Source organism: Moschus berezovskii, chromosome X, assembly GCF_049115385.1.
Source record: "Moschus berezovskii isolate FMDL1 chromosome X, NW_MosBer_1.0, whole genome shotgun sequence".
Taxonomy (NCBI): domain Eukaryota; kingdom Metazoa; phylum Chordata; class Mammalia; order Artiodactyla; family Moschidae; genus Moschus; species Moschus berezovskii.
In genome coordinates, this window is record NC_142488.1 from 66,904,813 (window position 1) to 66,926,430 (window position 21,618).

At 43.0% G+C, this 21,618-nt stretch overlaps 1 protein-coding gene across 1 annotated transcript; it reads left to right on the forward strand.

Moving 5' to 3' along the window:
- Positions 1-627: 627 nt before the first annotated feature.
- On the forward strand, positions 628-8,596 carry FGF16 (fibroblast growth factor 16). The gene is made up of 3 exons (XM_055393421.2): positions 628-979; positions 6,889-6,992; positions 8,351-8,596. The coding sequence occupies exons 1-3, from the start codon at positions 706-708 to the stop codon at positions 8,594-8,596; spliced, it is 624 nt and encodes a 207-aa protein (XP_055249396.2). The 5' UTR covers positions 628-705.
- The last annotated feature ends 13,022 nt before the right edge of the window (positions 8,597-21,618 follow it).

The following is a 21,618-nucleotide window of genomic DNA, read 5'->3' on the forward strand; positions in this document are numbered from 1 at the left end:
CACACCACTTTCGAAAGGCAAGCAGCCGGAGGCCACGAGGGAGGTGGGTGCTGCCCCCGCGCAACAGACAGACTTCCACGACAGGCCCGAGTGGCAGTGGACGCCAACAGCCTCCACGCACTGGGCTCCAGTTATTTCATCAGCAGTTTCAGAAAAACCTGCCAAAAGCAGTTATGCCTCACTGCAATGTGTAGCTTTTTCCTGCCATTTTTTCATAATAAAAGAGGGAGTGAAGCTCGCTTGCTCTCTCCCCCTCCACCCCCCTCTCCCAAAAAGAGCCAAAAGGATACGAGGAGGGGAAACACACACACACACACACACACACACACACACACACACACACACACACACCAATCTCCGAGGGGATGCCATTGAGGTGTGGCTTGTATTTAAATATCCAATATGTCAATGTAAGGGGAGTGGGTATGTATATAAAGTGCCGTTTGCATCTGATAGCTCGACGAAGCCAGCTATGAGAGGCCTGGGGAGATGGATGCGGAGGGGAAGCGGCACTTTGACTGAGCGCAAGGTCAGGAGCGCGCTGCCCCACGCTCCCCGCGGCTGAGAAGTTCCTTGGACGCGAACAGACGTCGACTGCAGCTCCGCAGAGCGAGCGAGCAAGCGAGCGCCGCCGAGTCGCCCGCGCCCGCGGCTGGGAGAGGCAGTTCGCGCCCCGCGGCCCGGCTCGGCCCCGCGCGCCCCGCCATGGCGGAGGTGGGGGGGGTCTTCGCCTCCTTGGACTGGGATCTGCACGGCTTCTCCTCGTCTCTGGGAAACGTGCCTCTAGCTGATTCCCCGGGTTTCCTGAACGAGCGTCTGGGCCAGATTGAGGGGAAGCTGCAGCGCGGCTCGCCCACCGACTTCGCCCACCTGAAGGGGATCCTGCGACGCCGCCAGCTGTACTGCCGCACCGGCTTCCACTTGGAGATCTTCCCCAACGGCACGGTGCACGGCACCCGCCACGACCACAGCCGCTTCGGTGAGGACGCGGCGGGGAGGGACGGGAGGAGAGCGGACGGCGCACTGGGGAGCCGACGGCTCGAGGCTGCGGCTTGGGGCCGGAGGACCAGCCGCTCCCGCCCCGCCCGGCGCTGTCTGGGCTCGTCGAGGCGGGAGGCCGCTGAAGACGCGGGCAGGCGGGACGTGAGGGTGCGGACTTGAGCCGGGCTGCGGCGTCGGGGCGCCTGGCACCCTCGGATGCTCTCGGGAGGAGGCGGGGGCACCTTGAGATGCGGCCTCTCCTTTCTCCACCCCACCCTACCTCCTCCGGGAGCTAGAGGGATTGCTCTGGGACCTGGACGCTGCACTTCCCCTTTCAAGAAAAGCAGGTGGAGCTGGGTGGGGGGTGGGGGTAGGAGCATCCACCGAGGAGATCGGGGAACGAGGCTACAGCGCGAGGCTGAGCCTCGACGGCAGCAAGGTTGTCGTGGCAGATTACCTGAAGCAGGAGCCTTCGTCGGCCGTGGACCCTGTGTGCGGACGGCCCGCGCCCAAGTAGCTTTTGGCCTATCGAGATGCGGCAGCCTTGGCACCTGCCTGCCTCTGTTTTGCTCTGCCTGGGTTAGGGGCCAACCCAGACAGCACGGCGGGAGCTGGGTTTAGAGAAACTAGGAAAGCCTCCCGGTGGCCAGTGTGTAAGGGCACAAGCCCTGGGGCACATTTTGCCCGGGAGCTACCTCTGGACTACTTACCTCAGCGAGGAAACAATCCTGGCCCACTCCCAGCCCCCCAGACAGGTGTCTCCTGGGCCCAGGGCAGAAAACACCCCACCTCTATCAAGGATTTTCTCTGCCTGTTCAGAGGGCACAGCTGCCTGTCTCACATGCAGAACACAATAAATATAAACCTTGATCTGGGACAGAGATCATTGTGTTACCAAGCAAATGTGTTCACTCCTCAATAATTTGGCCATTTTTATTTTCAATTTCCTGTCCTCTACTAAACTATTCAGGTGCTGTGACAGCTACCCTTCCTTGGGTCCCAGCATCCCCCAATGTCCTCACTTCCTCCCCAAGGACCCTATAGGCCAAAGATACCTTCTGTCCCTAAGCCAGTGAGAAGTTTTGCCTACTGGCAGGTCTGACACCCTTTCTTTCCCCTCCCAATCCTCCTCCACTCCCCCCAAACCGCCTCATCCTCCTATTCCCCATGTCTTGCTAGAGCTGCCTCCAAGTGCACCACGGTAAGAAGTTGGGGGTGGATGAGGGAGGGGGGACAGAGGCCTGTAGCTGGGCAAGGCTAAGTCTAGCAGACAAATTGGGCCAGGGCTGGTCTTCCTTGCGGAGCAAGCAGGAACCCTAATGAGGTCTATGTCATCTTGGAAAAATGTACTTGGAGAGCTGGAGTACAGTAGGTTGTGTGTGGGGTGGGAGTAATGGAGGGGTGCAGGTGTCTGTATAAACTTGCAGCAGGTCCTCAAAAGGGTGATAAGGTGGGGTAGGGTGAGGGGAGAGAGGGAGGGTTAACTTGGCTCCTTTCCCTTCCATTGCCAGTGACTTTGTAGTTCCATTTTGTTCCTCTTCAGAAGGAATGGGACTCCCACCCTGGCCTCAGAGCCCCCCAAAGCTCCCAGAAATGGCTTAAAGATATTGGGGTAGCTCATTCCTGAGCTATAGAAGAAAAATCCTGAAATGATGGAGAAATGGGGGGGGGGGGGCAGAGGTGGAGAAACTGTGACCTTGACTCCCAGCAGCTACAAGTGTTTGTCTGACTCTGTGCCTAAGCTGAGCCCAATAACCTACAAGGTCAATGTAAATCAGTAATAGGCTCTTGGGATAAATGGTCTTTAATTACCTCCCTAAGGACACATCTTGATTTCTTTTCTCTCTCAAACTGCTAAGGGTGTTAAGTTTAAGGAGAAACCAAAGGAAATAAAACTGGCAGGAGGAAGGGGTGTTTTCACTGCTGTTTGATTGCTTCATTTTTGGATTTTGCCTAAAACACACTCACTCACTCACTTACTCACAGAGACCACCTCTGCATCACCTTTTCCCTTCCCTCCTTCTTGGCAGATCCATGTATTTCCTGTAAAGGAAATGATAAGTGGTCAAAGCTGTCTCTTTGTAACATCCCTTACCAACTTTCAAGCACACATTTACTCTTCCTCAGTTTAGCTTTTGGCAAAGGAAGAGGTGGTGTTTGAGTTTGCTGACTCTTTCCTCGCCCCACATTTGAGTTAATCAGCCAGGGTATTCAATAAATCGAAACTTTAACATTCCATAAGTGCTTTAGCAGTCAACATTCCAGCAGGGTAAAATAGGCCAGACTTAAGATATAAAATATTATAGATTTCTGCTTGGGGGGAAGAGGTAGTCTCCAAAGGCCATGTAAAGTAAATAGCTATTTGTTGTAATTGGAGAGCAGGGCCCCCAAGGATTACCCTGGAATCCATGCATTCAGAAAGAGTCAGGCTGAGCCCAAGAGCAGCCTCGACTCCAAATAATAACCTGTTGGCACAGCCTATGCTCCCCCTCCCCACCCATCCCCCATTCTGCAATCAGTAGCCAGGAGTATTTCAATCTCTGCCTGGCTGGTGGCGTTTACATGAGGTTCACAAGGATACTGACATTCCTGAGGGGCACCTGTGGGCTGGCAGAATAGAGCTTGGGAGCCAGACTGGAGGAGAGGCCTCTTGCCAGGTGGGATGGAACAGGCTCATGCAGCTGCTCTGGTTTTTGAGCTATCTGGTTCTTATTTGGCCAGGTATCAAAACAGCACTGCCTTGGCCCTGAAGGGCTGAAAGGATGGCTGAGGGCATTCAGGCGAGTTATGGAACTAGATTAAATGACATATTAGCCAGTCATCTAGCTAGGTTCCGAAGCAGTGGGACCCAGAACAGATTCATTTTGAATGAAGCCATGGGAGAAAAGGTATAAGAAGAGTCTGGAAATTATCAAACACAGGCCAGAGCCTGAGGTGGGCAGGTCAAGATGAAGCAGAGTAGAAGGAGGTCCTGGGCTTTGAAGGGGGTGAAAGCACTGAGGACAAACTTTGTCTACTTAATACTTTGCTTCAACATTTTGCTGTTAACACCCCTCTCCAGCTGTAGTTGGGAAAATGTGAAACTGGCTTATTTTCTCTCTCCCTTCATGCTGGCTGGAATTCAAGAGAAGGTTTAGGATTATCTGTTCTATCATCATGTGCCACTGGGTTCCCACAGTTTGAATCCAGCAAATAGGAAAGTGGGCAAAGGGAAATGATACCCAAAGACAGCTGGGCAGGGATGATTCCAACTGTTAGAGACCCCTGGTTACTGGACACAACCCAAGTGACTTCCTGTATGATCTGTCCTTTGGCACCAGGGTTAACAGAGTTGGAGAAAAACCATGGTGACTCAAAGGCCACACCTCTTGGGTTTCATGATTTGTTCTCACACCAGGTCTTGGATGGTGAGATCACAAGCTGCCCTCTGCTACTTAATGAGCTCAGGGTGGTCAGAGACATGAGATACTTAGAGAATGAGGGAACCAAGACTCAGAGCTCAGAAGTAAACTGCCTAAGCAAAGCAAAGAACTGAAGGCTCCATCAGGTTGGTATCCCTCAATGTTTACCACCCAGAACTGAATCATGACCTGACTTCTCATTTCCTGGCCATACTGGCCACTCTCCTTTGAACACCCTCCTGGTTTTCTGTGGGCCTCTTTAAACACAGTAGAATTCAAAACTGCATTCTTACTGTGATCTAAGGCAAAGTAGAATGGGGCAACCCCTGCCCTTATGCCAGTTACTAGATCTCAATCAATACAGTCTTAAATCATATTAATTTTTGTTTCATTTTTTCTATTTGTTTAATTAGCTTTTTAGTATTTTTTTAATTTTTACATGACTAACTTCACATTAGCTTTTTAAAATCTCGTGACTCAGCCATACTGAGCTTACCTTGTTCAATCAGATTCCATAAGCTCTTGTTGTGTATGTTTTACTAAGCCACATCTCCCCATCCTAAAGATGGGGAGATATACTTAATAAAAATGCACAGGAACACAAAAGAGTAGTCCAAGTCCAACAGTCCAATGTTTTCAAGAAAATATACATAGTTGCCTGGATGGGGGAGGAGTATGGAAATAAAAAGAAATAGATAAATTCATGATTAATACTTGAGGCTCACACTCCCTCAACACAACTCCAAACACAAAACATCTTGGTTAACTGCAGGACTTTACATTTATTCTAATCAAAGCTTATTTTGTTGGAGTCAGCCCATTTTCCCATTCTCTTAAAATCTCTGGATTTTTATTGTTACCGTCTCAGCTGTATGTCTTCTGGAACTAGGGTAAACTGTCCCCATGTCCTCTTATAAGTCATTTATTAAAATTTTAAACAGGGCAGAACCAAAATCAGAACCCTGTTCAGTGTAACTAAAGGTCTTGGCCCATTAAATCAGTATTAGCTTAACCCCTACTTGGCACCAGGTAATTTCACCTTCCCCTCCTACCATTTTGTGTCCATCTCCTTTTCCAAAACTCTTGTGTATGTATGTGCTATGAGAGTTAGTAACCACCAGACTGAGTAAAACTTGGAGGATGTCAATGCTAGAGGCCAAAGGCTATGCTTTGAGTGTTCTGTACAGTGGCAGCAGAAGAGAGTTACATTCTTTGAAAAGGTCTGTGTGTGCCCTAAAAGCCTCCATACCTGAATACTCACCCACTAGCCCAAGTCACTGGGGCTCTTCAGAAGACTTCCCACTGGACTCTCGAGCCTGATTTCAAAATTGACCACTTAATTTTTTAAAGTGATCTTTAAGGAATCAGTCCTACTCCCCGTGTAGATTACATAGAATATTACTACCCTTAAGAATTACATTTTTTGATAAGAAAGACAGCCAGATATGAGCTCATTTCATACCTTTGGATGTCTCTGGAGACAACTGTATCAAGTTTTAATCTGTATGTTGTAAAACATGGTTAGAGAATATCAAAAAGAAATCTAGTTGACCATTACATCTGTATTCATATAATAGATATGTTATGTTAGAACAATATTGTGAAGTCTTCAGTATCCCCAGGATTTCAGTTCTGGTTCCTTTTTCCCTCTTAGTACTCAATGTCTTTTTCCCCCCTTGCTGCTGCTGGGTAAATGAAAACGTTTTCAAATCCTCACCTCTAACTTTGTCAAAAAGAGGAACATTTCTGAATATCTTCCTCTTCCCCTTAAAGTTGCAACATCTCAAATCAGGATCAAGTCTAATACTACCTGCCAACTCTTTGCTGTAGATAGATTTAAAATCCACAAGAGAGAAGGGGAGAATGACAGGCTTGTTGGCTTGCGCCTGCACTGGCCAAAAGTACTTTTGAGGAGAAAGCTCTCACCAAGCCAAGTATTGCTTCCTGCCATAGGACAGAGGAACAAACTTAGTGAGTGGCCTGTGTGGCCTTTGTTAGAGTCAGCTACAGGCAGTTGACAGCCTCATGTGTTTTTAAGGACATGGAAGCTAAGAGGGTACAAAACAAGTTCAGCCTAGAGGACAGCAAGGTAATATTGTGAGTTCTGGGGAATCAGAAAGTGACTTTGGGAAGATACAGAAACTTGGCCACATTGTTTCATTTCGAAAGCTGCCCTCCTATTTCTTGAAATGGTGGCCTTTAACAGTACCTTGAAACTATGAAGCTTTTGTAGCCAAAGCCTTCCCACAGTCTCTTCCTTATTATATGCCTAAGAGTATTGAGTAGGAGGCAGAGATTGTCCCCCATTTTACATATGGACTGACTGTGGCCCAAAGAGACTCAGTTTCTTCTCTGAGGTTCCATTCTTGCTGCAAAAGATGGTTTCATCAGGTAATTCACCAAAGGCACATGGCGCTGGCCTTTAGCAGACCAGCTCATGTCACCTGGACAGCTTTCTGTTAGCTTGATATCAGTGATAGAAATGGCATTCACTGTTTTGCTCTAGGAATTCTGGAGTTTATCAGCCTGGCTGTAGGGCTGATCAGCATCCGGGGAGTGGACTCTGGCCTGTATTTAGGAATGAACGAGCGAGGAGAACTCTATGGGTCGGTAAGTTTAAGTTTTTTTTTTTATTTTTTCCTCAGAAGCTATTACCACCGGTGTTTGGATAATGTAAGGCAAAACATTTATCTAGCACTTGAAAGCACTTTTGTCATCTTTAAAGGATTAGTGTCTTCTAGTCAATTCTTGACTGCCCAGGAACTTGCTACATAACACTTTCACTCATTCAGTCCCCATGAAAACAGAAGCTTTTCTGTGGTATATTTGCTTCTGCCTTCTCCATTAGAGTGTCAGCTCATCTGATAATAATAGGAAGCTGTACTGGTTTGTCAGTAGATGGTAAGAGTTTGAGGCATTAACCCTCCCAAGGAGTATATCTGATTTGTGATGGGTACCCAGAGGAGTAGCCAACTAGCTGGCACAAAAATAGGCAGTGAGAGCTGGCCTTGAGATTGAGGATTCTGAAATTAAGAATAAAGTCCTTGATGTCCAGATCGCTTCAGCTGAATCCCAAAGGCCAAATGAAGCAAACAAACAAATGAAGAGTGAGGATTCCAGGGTCTGGTGACAGCCCTAAGTCCCCAGCTAGGACTGGATTGGCTGCGGCACATGTTCTCTATTCTGGAAGCCAGCCCAGAGCTGGGGAATGGTGAGTGACTTTGCTGATCTTAACCCTTCTGGGGGATTCCAACTCCTGGCTTTGGCTTTTGAGTCACAGAGCATACTTTCTGGCTGCCTGCATCCCATGAAATCAGAGCACATTCTTCCCTGACACCTAAGAGATAGGCCTGTCCCCAGCACTCAGTATCGGCAACCCCAGCAAGTAGTATTGTGGCTGAATCAAGTGTGAGAAGGGATAGAGGCAAGAGACCCAGGAGCTGCCAGCTTGAAGTAGCCAGATTGGAGGAACTTCTCAAGGAGATTTTTTTTCCTGAGCTTTCCAACTGACAGGCCCTGAGACCCTTCATTAGGAGAGATCACAGCTCACCTCCCATAGAGCTTTATATAGATTCGAGGCCTTTCCCTGTCAGTTGACGTGGTTGACGGCAATCTCAATGGATTTGAACATCTTTAGCCCTAAATAGGGAGAAAGCTCAGAGGTGTCAGTGGGCATTGGGAGGGAGAAATTCTCAGGCTCAGAGTGCCAGGTGGGCCCATCTCTTCCAGTCTCTTGCTTTCAGAAAACGTCTCACCTGAAATATTTTTGCGTGGCTCATGAAAGAGGGTGAAAGCAGACAAGACTGTTTCATGCTATTTGGAAAGAAGATGCCTCAGTAATACCGGGAGATAGGCCTGAAATTTTCTAATATAAATGTGCTATTTATTATTTTAGTTTCTCCACCAGCAAGCTGGGATGGGAGAAATAGTCATATAATGAGCTTTACTTTATTTTCTCACCCTCACAGAAGAAGCTCACACGTGAATGTGTTTTCCGGGAACAGTTTGAAGAAAACTGGTACAACACCTATGCCTCCACCTTGTACAAACACTCGGACTCGGAGAGACAGTATTATGTGGCCCTGAATAAAGACGGCTCACCCCGGGAGGGATACAGGACTAAACGACACCAGAAATTCACCCACTTTTTACCCAGGCCAGTAGATCCTTCTAAGTTGCCCGCCATGTCCAGAGACCTCTTCCGCTATAGGTAACAGACCCCTAGTGTGACCTCTGTGACCCGTATACTCTGCGGCCACAGTTGTCTCTGGAAGCACTATACTCATAGCTTTTCAATCCTCTTTCCTATCAATTTAGATAACAAAGAAGCACTTACTGTTCAACTCGACCCAGCTGTTCCCTCATCGTTCAAAAGTATATATCAAGGTTGGGTTATTTGGGGGAGGGGTGTGGGGGGATGGGGAGGTCTAGAGGGAATCTTGTATATACTTTTCTCTTTACTCATGTTCTTTCCCCTGAGGTGGCAAAAGAAAGAATGGGGCCCCCTACCAAGGGCCAGAGGTATCTTGCCCTGCAATGTACCCAAATACCTTAAAGTGGGTAAATGAAAGACCAAGGAATCTGCCATAGATGCTACCTACAGAGCTTTGGAGAAGTCTCATTAAGAAAATCCTTGGGGCTCCAGCCCTGCTGCAAGTCATTCCTGTATTGGCTCTGCAGATTTATCATCTGTCCTGACATGCAGTTTTCCTGACGTTGAAAGTGGGAGATGGGGTAGATTGTAAGAAAATGATATTAAAATGTAAGCATGGATACTGTGCATAAAGACAAACTATTTATGAAATGTATATGCTATTTATTTTATATATTTATTTATTTCAAAATAATTTTATTTTTAATGAGAGATGCTATGACTGGATTTTCATCAGAAAGAACAAGGTCCTACTGAAACAGGATATATGAGTTATCAAAGGCTTTTATTGGCAATAAAATTGTCTTTATATTGTAACCACTGTCTAACTCTATTGATTTGTACACTTAGTAAGATTAGAAGGTTTGTTGGCTTCTTTTGCTACTCATTAGAATCTCTTGATGTTGGCATCACACTGCCTAGCCTAGGTGACTTGCTATCTACAATATTAGCATTATCTAGGAGCCCTATCTGAAGTTCTTTCTGGTTCCGTGACTTTAAACTTAGTGGTGAATCAAAGCTTCAGAAAGGCCTGGACCATCAGCTCTTATGGAAGCTCCCATTTGTGCTAAGGACTAAGCATAGAGAAACCCTCTTTTGGAATTTGGTTGGGGCCCAAAGGTCAGCAACCCTAATTGGTGGCTTCTTACTTAACATATGAAGATGAGGTGATTTGAAATAAACAGCTATCAAGAGGGAGAATGATCTTTTGAACCAGTCAACCTTCCCTTCCAGAGGTGTTCTCCCACTCACTCTCCAAACCCCTATCCCCATCCTCCGTCAGTGTTTCTCCTAGAGAGTTCTGGGAATCTGTTAACACATTTTCCTGAAGCAACAGATCTTTTCACCAGCAGCATCATTTGGGTCCTTGTGAGAAATGGAAATTATCAGGTCCTACCCCAGATCTGCCAAGTCAGAATCTCTGGGGGTGAGGGCCAGCCATCTGCATGTTAACAGCCTTCCAGAGGACTCCTATGTACAATAAAGTTTGAAACCTAGTACTCTAAAAGAATAGTTTTCAGAAATAATTCTTTTTGTATCCGATGACTTACACATAAAGTTTTAGGATAACTTCAGTCCATAAAAGAAGAGTGGCTCTAGTTGAAGCGGGGAAGGCATTCCTGGAGCTCTCTCTTCTCCAGAACAGCCCCTTAGATATCTTGCTTTAAAATCCCTGACCCCTTTATTGATAATTACTGAGGTGGGAGTATAGGGCCATTAGCATTTTCAAAGCAAATGCTGTCTGGACACAAGGAATAAAAGTCTCATTGGCACCCCGGCACCATTACTGGTGGTAGAAAGTTTGGGGTTAGGATAGTTTCTCCTGATGTTCCTCAGTGACATCCACTATTTTCCCAACTGATTGGTGAAACAAATAGTTTAGATAGCAGCTCACTTAAAAGTCAAAACCATAAACTCTAGAAAAGTTCATCCAAATCTAAGTACCCAACAGAGAATACATACATGAAAGAGCAAATAAGGCTGTATGCTGGAAAATGCTAAGTTGCAGACTAGAGTGCTTGCCAATGGAACCACCAAGGCAGAGATCTCACAGGGCTGGGGTGAGTAGGGAAAGTTTCCTAAAAGGGGTAATGCCCCACTTTGAAGAACCAACAGGAGGGTTTGGAGAGCCAAGAGGATGGCAATGTCCATGTTGGGCTACAGGGAAGAAACACCACCTCTAGAGATCTCTGGGAGGAGGGTAAAAATCAGCTGTGTGACATTTTTTAGAACATTTTTAATGTGCATTACACCTTTATTTTAAAGCCAAAATTTTACCTATATTCTCTATGGTGAGCTACCTAGATACATAGCCCCAACTTCTGAGGGCTTGTGAGATAAGTGAGATCTGTTTTAACCAATAGGAAGCAGGCACTTCCCTGTGAGTAGAGTCAGTATTACTCTAGTGAGGCACTTGACATGGGCCTGGCAAGGCCGCAAGCACCATACTACAGGGTGGGATTTACAAGGAAAATGCCAATGTAATGAAGAGGAAAATATTCCAAATCCTAGGGTCAGGACTTACCTTTTTCCTCTGGGTGGACGTAGAGGGCAAAAGAACAGAAGAAGGATCCCAAGATGCAGAAAGAGGTCATATGGGAGGCATTCTTGGAACTTTAGGAATAACAATGAATAGGGCACTTTGCTAGAAAATGTCAATAGGCATCTGTTCTCCTGGTCAGAAAGAAGGAAAAAATAAATTCTGGAAATGAAAATATAAGATGGATGACCTAGATAATTGGCAGCTAATGACACCATATCCCCAAAGTGTTAAAGTAATGGATTTTGTGCCAACCAGTTATGACCAAACTAGATAGCATATTAAAAAGCAGAGACATTACTTTGCCAACAAAGGTCCGTCCAGTCAAGGCCATGGTTTTTCCAGTTGTCACGTATGGATGTGAGAGTTGGACTGTGAAGAAAGTTGAGCGCCAAAGAATTGATGCTTTTGAACTGTGATGTTGGAGAAGACTCTTGAGAGTCCCTTGGACTGCAAGGACATCCAACCAGTCCATTCTGAAGGAGATCAATCCTGGGTGTTCATTGGAAGGACTGATGCTGAAGCTGAAACTCCAATACTTTGGCCACCTCATGCGACGAGTTGAGTCACTGGAAAAGACCCTGATGCTGGGAGGGATTGGGGGCAGGAGAAGGGGATGACAGAGGATGAGATGGCTGGATGGCATCACCGACTCGATGGACGTGAGTTTGGATAAACTGCGGGAGTTGGTGATGGACAGGGAGGCCTGGTGTGCTGTGATTCATGGGGTCGCAAAGAGTCGGACACAACTGAGCAACTGAACTGAACTGGCTGAGAGGGGATTGTAGAGTCATAAGCTCTGGACCTCTGGTTTTGGATGAAAACATGCACAGAGACCATTTCTTTTCATCCCCTCCCAATGTTTAGGGTGTTCCTGGAACAAAACAAACATGTAGGAAATGTTTGTTGAATAAACAAATGGTTGGGTGAAAGAATGAATGAGTAAATGAGTGAATGGACAAAGACATAGAGACTTTTAGCAAAGAGGTATATGATGCAAATGCCGGGCTAGAGAGAGCAAATGCATTATATAACTATTAAGTTTCCAGTACACTTAAATACGCATGGTGACAAACTAGACTTTATCTTAGGAAAGATAGTGAATTCCCTGTCATTGGAAGTGCTTAAGTTGAGGCTAGACTAACTTTTGACAAGGATATTTTATCATTTGCATGGAACAAGGTGAATGTTAGATACAAGTGACAGAATGTGGTGGCATTATTTATGAACTACAAACTCGATGGGACCCCGGATTTCTCATGAGTACCTGCAGTGTTTCGAGAAGAGTATATAAGACCTAGGAATGCTACAACTTCTATACACAACTGCTATTCCAGACCAAGAGAAAGACTGTACACCAGAAGTTCCAAACTTGGAGTTCACAAGGTCCTTAAAGGTCCACAGAAGGCCCTTTGGGCCTGAACTCCCAGAATAGTACGCAAATTTTTATGTGTACATACATTTAATCTTCCATTAGTTCTCAAAGTTTCCTTCCAAATGTTAGGAACCACTACACTTTAAGTTTGGCGACACAGAGGTGGGAGTGAGGGGAGTGAGGAGCTGGGTGGGCTTCACTGCTCAGTGACTCTGAACAAAGTTCAACCCAGGACCAGCACTGACAACATTTCTGATGGCAACAAGACTCTCTTTCCCCTCCCTGTGCAGCCCTCTTTTCACCTCCACTGCCACAGCCAAATGTTGTTCATGGTTAAGAAACAATTAGAGACTGAACCCACCAGGTACAGACACAAGGAGCTTATCAGAACCATTAGAGGAAACTCCCTCCCCAAAGAAATTTAATCAAAGTCTTAAAATAATAAAAGAACCCAAGTTTATATTACCTTCAGGTCACTGTGGTGCTCTGCCACTGGCTACATAGAAATCCAATTCAGGTTCCAGGCTCTAGTGGGGCTGCAAGTGACGCAGGCTTTGTCCAAGTTGCCTAGAGCACAGGCTTCACCTTCCTCCTCCTGACTCTTCAGCTGATCTTTGGGGACTGCTACTTTCCTTCTCTCTGGAGTAGCTGGAGCTACACTGCCTTTCCCCAGCACTTCAAGAACAGGGAGCTGTTGAGGAGGAACATGGAAGGTTAGGGGAAAAGGGACCAGTGAGGAAAGACACTGTCTTTTGGAAACACACATTCATGGTCAGTCATCTAAGCAACTTCCTTGTTTAGCAGGAGGAAGAGAACATAATTTAGATTGTCATTCCTAGAGTTCTTTCTGTTCTCAGAAAATGGAAGACCTTTCTAATAGGCCTCTACACAAGGGCTCTGGTGTTAACTGCAGAACCAACTGTCTCTCCTTGACCCTCATAGTCTCTTTCCACTCTTCCAACCTAGCACAAGCTGTTGCCCTTCTACATTTCTTTCCAATTCCCAGACGAAGTATGGGGTCAACTCTGTTCCTTATCATTGGCAATGTAGCAAAAGACATACAATAACTTGTTCTGCAGGTCCTGAAGTCAGACCAACCTTGTTTTATATCCAGATTCCTTTACTTCCTCTTTGACCCTGAATAAATTCATTAATTCAACTGGTATTTATTGAGAACTTTTACATCTTCAGAAACATTACAGTAAATAAGACAGATGTAGTTCCTCTCCTCCTCACATGGTCTAGTCGGTAAGACAAACATAAACAAGTTAAACCTACAAATTGTAATAAGTGCTGTAAAGAAGGATACAAGGTGCTATGAGAGTATATACCAAGGCAGACAACCTATTAACGGGGTTAGGGGAAGTCTTCCTGAAAAATGATATTTAGGGTGAGCCCTGAAGGGTGAGTAGGAGTTATCTTAGTTGAGGGCAGGAATAGCTTTCCAGGCAGAGAGAAGAGGAATAGTAGAAGTCCAGAGTCAGGAAGGAGTCAGGCATGATCAAAAAACTACAAGAACATGATATGGCTGAATTGTAATAAGCCACAAGGTCTTCAGTTGTAAGATGAAAATAATCATAGAACCTACCTCAAGGGCAGTTGCTGTGATAAATAAGAGCATCACCAACTCAATGGACATGAATCTGAGCAAACTCATGGAGGTAGTGAAGGACAGGGAAGCCTGGCGTGCTGCAGTCCATGGAATCACAAAGAGTGGGACAGGACTGAGCAACTGAACAACAACAAAGCTCAAGGGCAGTTGCTGTGAAGATTAAATAAGATGATATATGGAAAGTGTAAAGTGCTTACTATGCACAATTCCTGGTGCATAGTAAGTGCTCAATAAATGGTAGCTATTTCTATTATTTTTAGTTCATTATTTGTTATCAGTAGTATTAATTTGAAGATATATTTCTGAATGAACGTATGTATCACTCCATCCCCTCTCTCTATGTATGATTCTGCTGGTATTTTACAAAGGACAAATACCATAAAGTAAGGTGGTATATGAGACAGCCATGTCATGCAAATGCTGGCATCCTACTAAGAACACATAATGAAAGCACCCACTTGGAAAATCCACCATCTAATGCACCTGGTATGAAGCAAACCAACAGAATCTGACAGCCCTCACCCAACTTCTATTTTAGTTATATTTTAGCAGTGCATTCTGGGGTCCCAGGAGCCTCCCTTCTACAGGTTCCCATGACCATATCATGAATAAATGGTATCACCTGGGTCCCACATATCCAGAACCCTCCATCTTCATTTTGCTTCCTTATAGTTGTCCACTGTGAGCCCCATCCTAGTCCTCTTTAACATGCTACATACTGAGACTCCTAGTAAACCGTGGTGGCAGATGCATGTTTGCCCTGTCTGTTTTCGATTTCCCTGTGTCATCATAGCAGTTGTAAATGCTCCAACTTTCCAAAATCCATTATACCATCCTAATCACCTAACACTATATTCTATAGGTTTCTCCCGGCTCCCACCTTAAGCTATTATACTCACACCCAATAGATTCCACAACTCTCCTCCAATATAAACTCAGGGCGAAGCCTCTTCAATGTACAATCTGAATGTCATGTTATATATATAACTAGGACAGATGTACTTGAAGAGTCCACACCCAAAGCCCCATCCAACTCAGCTTAAAGTGCCCACTTTCTCTGCTTCTGTTTCTGGATTGCCAACATTGCTAGATAAAGCTATGAATATTGAGTCATCAAATGACTCCACTATAAATATAGTCCTATCTACCTCAAACAGACCAGCATTTCCCTACTTGATGTCTTTTTATACATTTAATCTTGATTCTATCTTGTATTCACCATAGTCCATCATAAAAATCTCTAATATCTAAACACTTTTATTTTCGTTCAGTGTTAACCAAACTTCTCTGGTAAGCACCTGCTATAACTGTCTAAGAGTACAGACTCTAGACTCTATCAGTTCAGTCGCTCAGTCGTGTCCGACTCTTTGCGACCCCATGAATCACAGCATGCCAGGCCTCCCTGTCCATCAACAACTCCCGGAGTTCACGCAAACTCATGTCCATCGAGTCGGTGATGCCATCTAGCCATCTCATTCTCTGTCATCCCCTTCTCCTCCTGCCCCCAATCCCTCCCAGCATCAGAGTCTTTTCCAGTGAGTCAACTCGTTGCATGAGGTGGCCAAAGTATTGGAGTTTCAGCTTTAGCATCAGTCCTTCCAATGAACACCCAGGACTGATCTCCTTTAGAATGGACTGGTTGGATCTCCTTGCAGTCCAAGGGACTCTCAAGAGTCTTCTCCAGCACCACAGTTCAAAAGCATCAATTCTTCGGTGATCAGCTTTCTTTATAGTCCAACTCTCACATCCATACATGACCACTGGAAAAACCATAGCCTTGACTAGACGGGCCTTTGTTGGCAAAGTAATGTCTCTGCTTTTTAATATGCTATCTAGGTTGGTCATAAATTTCCTTCCAAGGAGTAAGCATCTTTTAATTTCATGGCTGCAGTCACCATCTGCAGTGATTTTGGAGCCCCAAAAAATAAAGTCTGACACTGTTTCCACTGTTTCCCCATCTATTTCCCAAGAAGTGATGGGACCAGATGCCATGATCTTTGTTTTCTGAATGTTGAGCTTCAAGCCAACCTTTCCACTCTCCTCTTTCACTTTCATCAAGAGGCTTTTGAGTTCCTCTTCACTTTCTGCCATAAGGGTGGTGTCATCTGCATATCTGAGGTTATTGATATTTCTCCTGGCAATCTTGATTCCAGTTTATGCATCTTCCAGCCCAGTGTTCTATAGGACTTCCTAAATCAGAATTTCTAACTGAAAGACTTGGTTATCTATATCAATGTTTCTCAAAATTTTTTGATCTGAGGAGTCCTTACAAACTTAAGAACTATGGAGGACCTCAAAGAGCTTTATTTATGTGGGTTATAGTTATTTGTATTTAACATACTAGAAATTAAAAATCATAAATTTTAATTATTATTTCATTTAAAATAATAACAAATCCATTAACATAAATTACACTTTTATGAAAAAATTATTCTCAAAAATTTAGTGAGTGGTAACATTTTCCCCAACCTCTCTGATGTCTACCTTAATAGAACACAGCTGGATTCTTATATCTGCTTCTGCATTCAGTCTGTTAACTATTAATATAAGTTATTTTGCCTGAAGTATAGGGAGAAAATCTGGCCTCTCCTAGATCTGTAATTACAAAACAAAGGACCTCACGAACCCCCAAGAATCTTTAGACTACTCTTTGAGAATCACTGATCTGTATATTTAAGTCCCCTAGTGATTCTTATCATGAAAATAGGTGGCAAACACTGCATTAGTTCATGTGAGATGTTATGAAACTTCATTTGTCTCTACCCTTCAGCTCTAGACTGTTCCAGATAAGGTATTCTCTGGTCTGTCTCTGTAGATAAACCTCCCTCATGTTTTACTAAGACATACCCTTTGTCCAAGGGGTCTCAAAAAAGAGTCAGATACGACTTAGCAACTAAACAATAATAACAGGCAATCTAGCAAATTGCTTCCTAGCAATCTTTTTTAAAAATATTGCTTAATTTGGCCTTTTTCTTTTCAAGAAAACATGTTTTTGCCATTTTAACCATTTTTAAGTGTATAATTCTGGGGCATTAATTATAGTCACTCAAGGTAATGTTCAAAACCCTTCAAGTTAGCTTCAACAGTACGTGAACCAAGACTTCCAGATGTACAAGCTGGATTTTTAGAAAAGGCAGAGAAACCAGTGATAAAACTGCCAACATCCATTGACTCATAGAAAAAGCAAGGGAATACCAGAAAAGCATCTACTTCTGCTTCATTGACTAAGCTAAAGCCTTTGATTGTGTGGATCACAACAAACTGTGAAAAGTTCTTGAAGAGATGGGAATACCAGACCACCCTACCTGCCTCCCGAGAAACCTGTATGCAGGTAAAGAAGCAACAGTTAGAACTGGACATGAAACAATGGACTGGTTCAAAACTCAAAAAGCAGTATGTCAAGGCTATATATTGTCACCTTGTTTATTTAACTTATATTCAGAGTACATCATGCTGGATGTACAAGTTGGAATCAAGATGGCCAGGAGAAATGTCAATAACCTCAGATATGCAGATGATACCACTCTAATGGCCGAAAGCAAAAAGGAACTAAAGAATCTCTTGATGAGGGTGAAAGAGGAGAGTGAAAAAGCTGGCTTAAAACTCAACATTCAAAAAACAAAGATCGTGGCATCTGGTTCTATCACTTCATGGCAGATAAATAGGGGAAAAGTGGAAACAGTGACAGATTTTATTTTGGGGGCTCCAAAATCACTGTCGATAGTGACTGCAGACACGAAATTAAAAGATGCTTGCTTCTTGGAAGAAAAGCTATGACAAACCTAGACAGCATATTAAAAAGCAGAGATGTCTCTTTGCCAGCAAAGGACCGTATAGTCAAAGCTCTGGTTTTTCCAGTGGTCATGTATGAATGTGAGAGTTGGACCACAAAGAAGTCTGAGTGACACAGAACTGATGCTTTTGAGTTATGATACTTGACACTTGAGAGTCCGTTGGACAGCAAGGAGATGAAACCAGTCAATCCTAAAGGAAAGCAACACTGAATATTCATTAGGACTGATGCTGAAGCTCCAATACTTTGGCCACCTGACAGGAACAGCCAACTCATTGGAAAAGACCCTGATTATGAGAAAGATAGAGGGCAGGAGGAGAAGGGGATGACAGAGGATGAGATGGTTGGATGCATCAGTGACTCAATGGACATGAATTTTAGCAAATTCTGGGCGACGGTTAACAGGGATGCCTGGTGTGCTGCAGTCCATGGGGTCACAAAAGGTCAGATGCAACTTACCAGCTGAACAAGTTTTGTTGTTTTTCAGCTGCTAAGTCATGTCTGACTACCCAAAACAACAATTATAGTTACAATGTATAGAACCATCATCACTATCTATTTCCAAAATTTTTCATCACCCCAAACAAAATCTCTGAAACCATTAAGCAATAAATCCTCATTACCTCCTCCTCCGAGCCTCTGGTGACACCGTAATCTAATTTGTCCCTATGGATTTTCCTATTTTGAACACTTCATATAAACAGAATCATAGAATATGTGGTGTTTTATGACTGGCTTCTTTCATGTTAACAATGTTTTGAAGGTTCATCCATATTTTAGGATGTGTGAACACTGCATTTCTTTTCATAGCTAAATAGTATTCCATTGTATGGAATGTACCAATTTTGTTTATCCATTAATCAGTTGATGGACAGTTGGTTTCTTTCAATTTTGGGACTATTATGAATAATGTTGCTATGAACATTTGTGTACAAGTTTTTCTGTAAACACATGTTTTCATTTCTCATGGGTGTATACCTAGGAATAGAACTGCTAAGTTATATGGTACATCTATGGTCAACCATTTGAGAAACTGCCAAACACTTTTTCAAAGAGGCTGTGCCAGTTTACATTCCCACCAACAATATGGAGGTTCCAGTTCATATCTTCACTACCATCTTTTTTATTGTAGCAATCCTGTTCCGTTCCGTCGCTCAGTCGTGTCTGACTCTTTGCGACCCCGTGGACTGTAGCCTACCAGGCTTCTCCATCCATGGGATCTCCAGGCAAGAATACTGGAGTGGGTTACCGTTTCCTTCTCCAGGGGATCTTCCCGACCCAGGGATCGAACCCGGGTCTCCCGCATTGGAGGCAGACGCTTTAACCTCTGAGCCACCATGGTATCTCACTGTAGTTTTGATTTGCATTTTACTGGTGACTAATGATGTTGAGCATCTTTTCATGTACAAATTGGCCATTTGTACTTCTTTGGAGAAATGTCTGTTAGATTATCTGTCCATTTTTAGAAGAGTTTATGTATCTTTATTAATGTATTATGAGATTTATGTATTCTGTACACAAGTAAATAGTATGACGTAGAGATTCTTTTACATGTGTATGCTAAGTGTCATGGCTGCATATGTTGAAAAGACTATTCTTTCCCCATGAATAGTCTTGGCACTCTTGTGGATAATCAGCTGATCATAGATGTATGGGTTTACTTCTCCATTCTCAATTTTATCCATTGATGTATATGTCTATCCTTATGCTAGTACCACACAGTCATAATTACTGTAGATTTGTAGTAAATTTTTAAATCACGATGTAAGAGTCCTCCACTTTGTTCTTTTTCAAGTCTTTTTGGCTATTCTGGGTCCCTTGCAATTCCATAAGAATTTTAGGATCAGCTTGTAAATTTTTTACAAAGAATCCATCTGAGATTTTGACAGAGATTATGCTGAATCTGTAGATCAATTTGGGGGTGTTGCCATCAATCAAGATGGTGTTACCATCTTAACAATATTAAGTCTTCCAGTCCCTGAGCATGGGATGTCTTTCCATTTATTTAGGTCTCCTTTATTCTTTTTCAAGCAGGCCTTAGACTCATTCATTTTTAATTTCCTCCTCTATCAAAGAGTGTTCCTCTGGCTCTGAAAGTTATGTCCTTTCTCTGTACACTCGATCCCAGCTCATTCACACAGCTTTTCCCTTTCAATATGTCCAAATTTCTCTAGTTCTTAAAGAACTTCCTAGACATACATGTAAAGGATGGAATCATGAAGGAAAACATCAAGAAGTTTATAAACTGTTAAATATTTTAAAAGTAATAAAATTAAAGGTTATAAAAACTGGGAAAATGTTTTCCAGAAAAATTAAAAAAGTTATTATCATTAATATACTGACTATAGGACCCATACAAATATATAACAAAAACACCAAGCTTCCAATAAAATATGGACAAATAAAACATATAGTTCACAAAAGGAGATAGCAACTTGTAAAAAATACAAACATACTTCAACCTCAAAAGGTATTAATGAGATACAAAACAATGAAACGTATTTTTCTTATGAAATTAAGAAAGTTTTGAAACATAATAATACTTAAAACCAATGAAGATGCAGAGAATGAGGCTCTGTCATATACTGGGAAAATACTAATGATGCAACTTGATAATATAAATCCAGGACTTTAAACTTTTTCATGCTTTTTGACCCAGTAATTCTACTTCTAATAATGCAATTGATGTTCTCTGAAATGGCAACCCACTCCAGTGTTCTTGCCTGGAGAATCCCAGGGACAGGGGAGCCTGGTGGGCTTCCATCTATGGGGTCACACAGAGTCGGACACGACTGAAGTGACTTAGCAGCAGCAGCAGCAGCAACATATTTATAAAACAAAAGGAAAAGAAAAAGAAAACTAACTTTCCAACAATAGAAGAATGATTATGGTTACAGATATGGTACATTATTATGATCAATCATTATGCAGTCCATTTAAAACTAGGTTGATGAAATTCTAATGACATAGAGACATTCTCTCAGGATAATTTAAAGGAAAAGCAGAATATGCAATTGTATTACACAACTGATGATCTCAGTGATCTCAATTATGTAAATACACATACATACAAACATATGAATTGAAAAAATAACAGAGATATTAATAATTGAGCCAAAATAATGAGCTTTTGTCTCTGAGCAGCTTATTATGTTTATCTTCTATATTCTTCTGTATTTTTTAAACTTTTCTACAGTGGGCATGTATAATTATCTATAATGCCTTGAGTTCATTATAGTATTTAATATGTCCCCCATCAATGGGCTGTTGTTTCTAGTCTTCTGCTGCTATGACCAACAACTCAGGTGAATATACTTAAACATTTATCTTTGTGTATGTATGTGAGTATATCTGTAAGATAAATTTCTAAAGGTGAAATGTTCTGGGACAAATGCAATGGGCATTTAAATTTTAATAGATAGTGCCAAATGATCCTTCATCAAAGTTGCACCAATTTATACTACTACCAATAATTTATAAGGGTGCCTGTTTCCCCAGAATCTTGTCAACAAAATCAACAATTGTTTTACCTTTGCCAATGAAATATAAATGAAGATTACATTTGTTTAGCTCATTTGCATTTTATGACTCAGAGTGACTTTCTATTTGTTTAAAAAACATTTGCATTTCTTCAGCCTCTTTATTTAAAATAAAGACTGACACCTGCAGAGAGTAATATATTTAAGGGCACATGCCTAATTAGTGACAGAATCAAAACTGGCTCCATAATTTACTGAACATGAATCCTAGACTCTTTGTATCAC

Excerpts from the sequence above, each read along its gene's own strand:
- FGF16 (XM_055393421.2), top strand. The coding sequence starts at position 706 with ATGGCGGAGGTGGGGGGGGTCTTCGCCTCCTTGGACTGGGATCTGCAC. Across the intron at positions 980-6,888 it reads CCACGACCACAGCCGCTTCG|GAATTCTGGAGTTTATCAGC; the intron begins GTGAGGACGCGG and ends GTTTTGCTCTAG. Across the intron at positions 6,993-8,350 it reads GAGGAGAACTCTATGGGTCG|AAGAAGCTCACACGTGAATG; the intron begins GTAAGTTTAAGT and ends TCACCCTCACAG.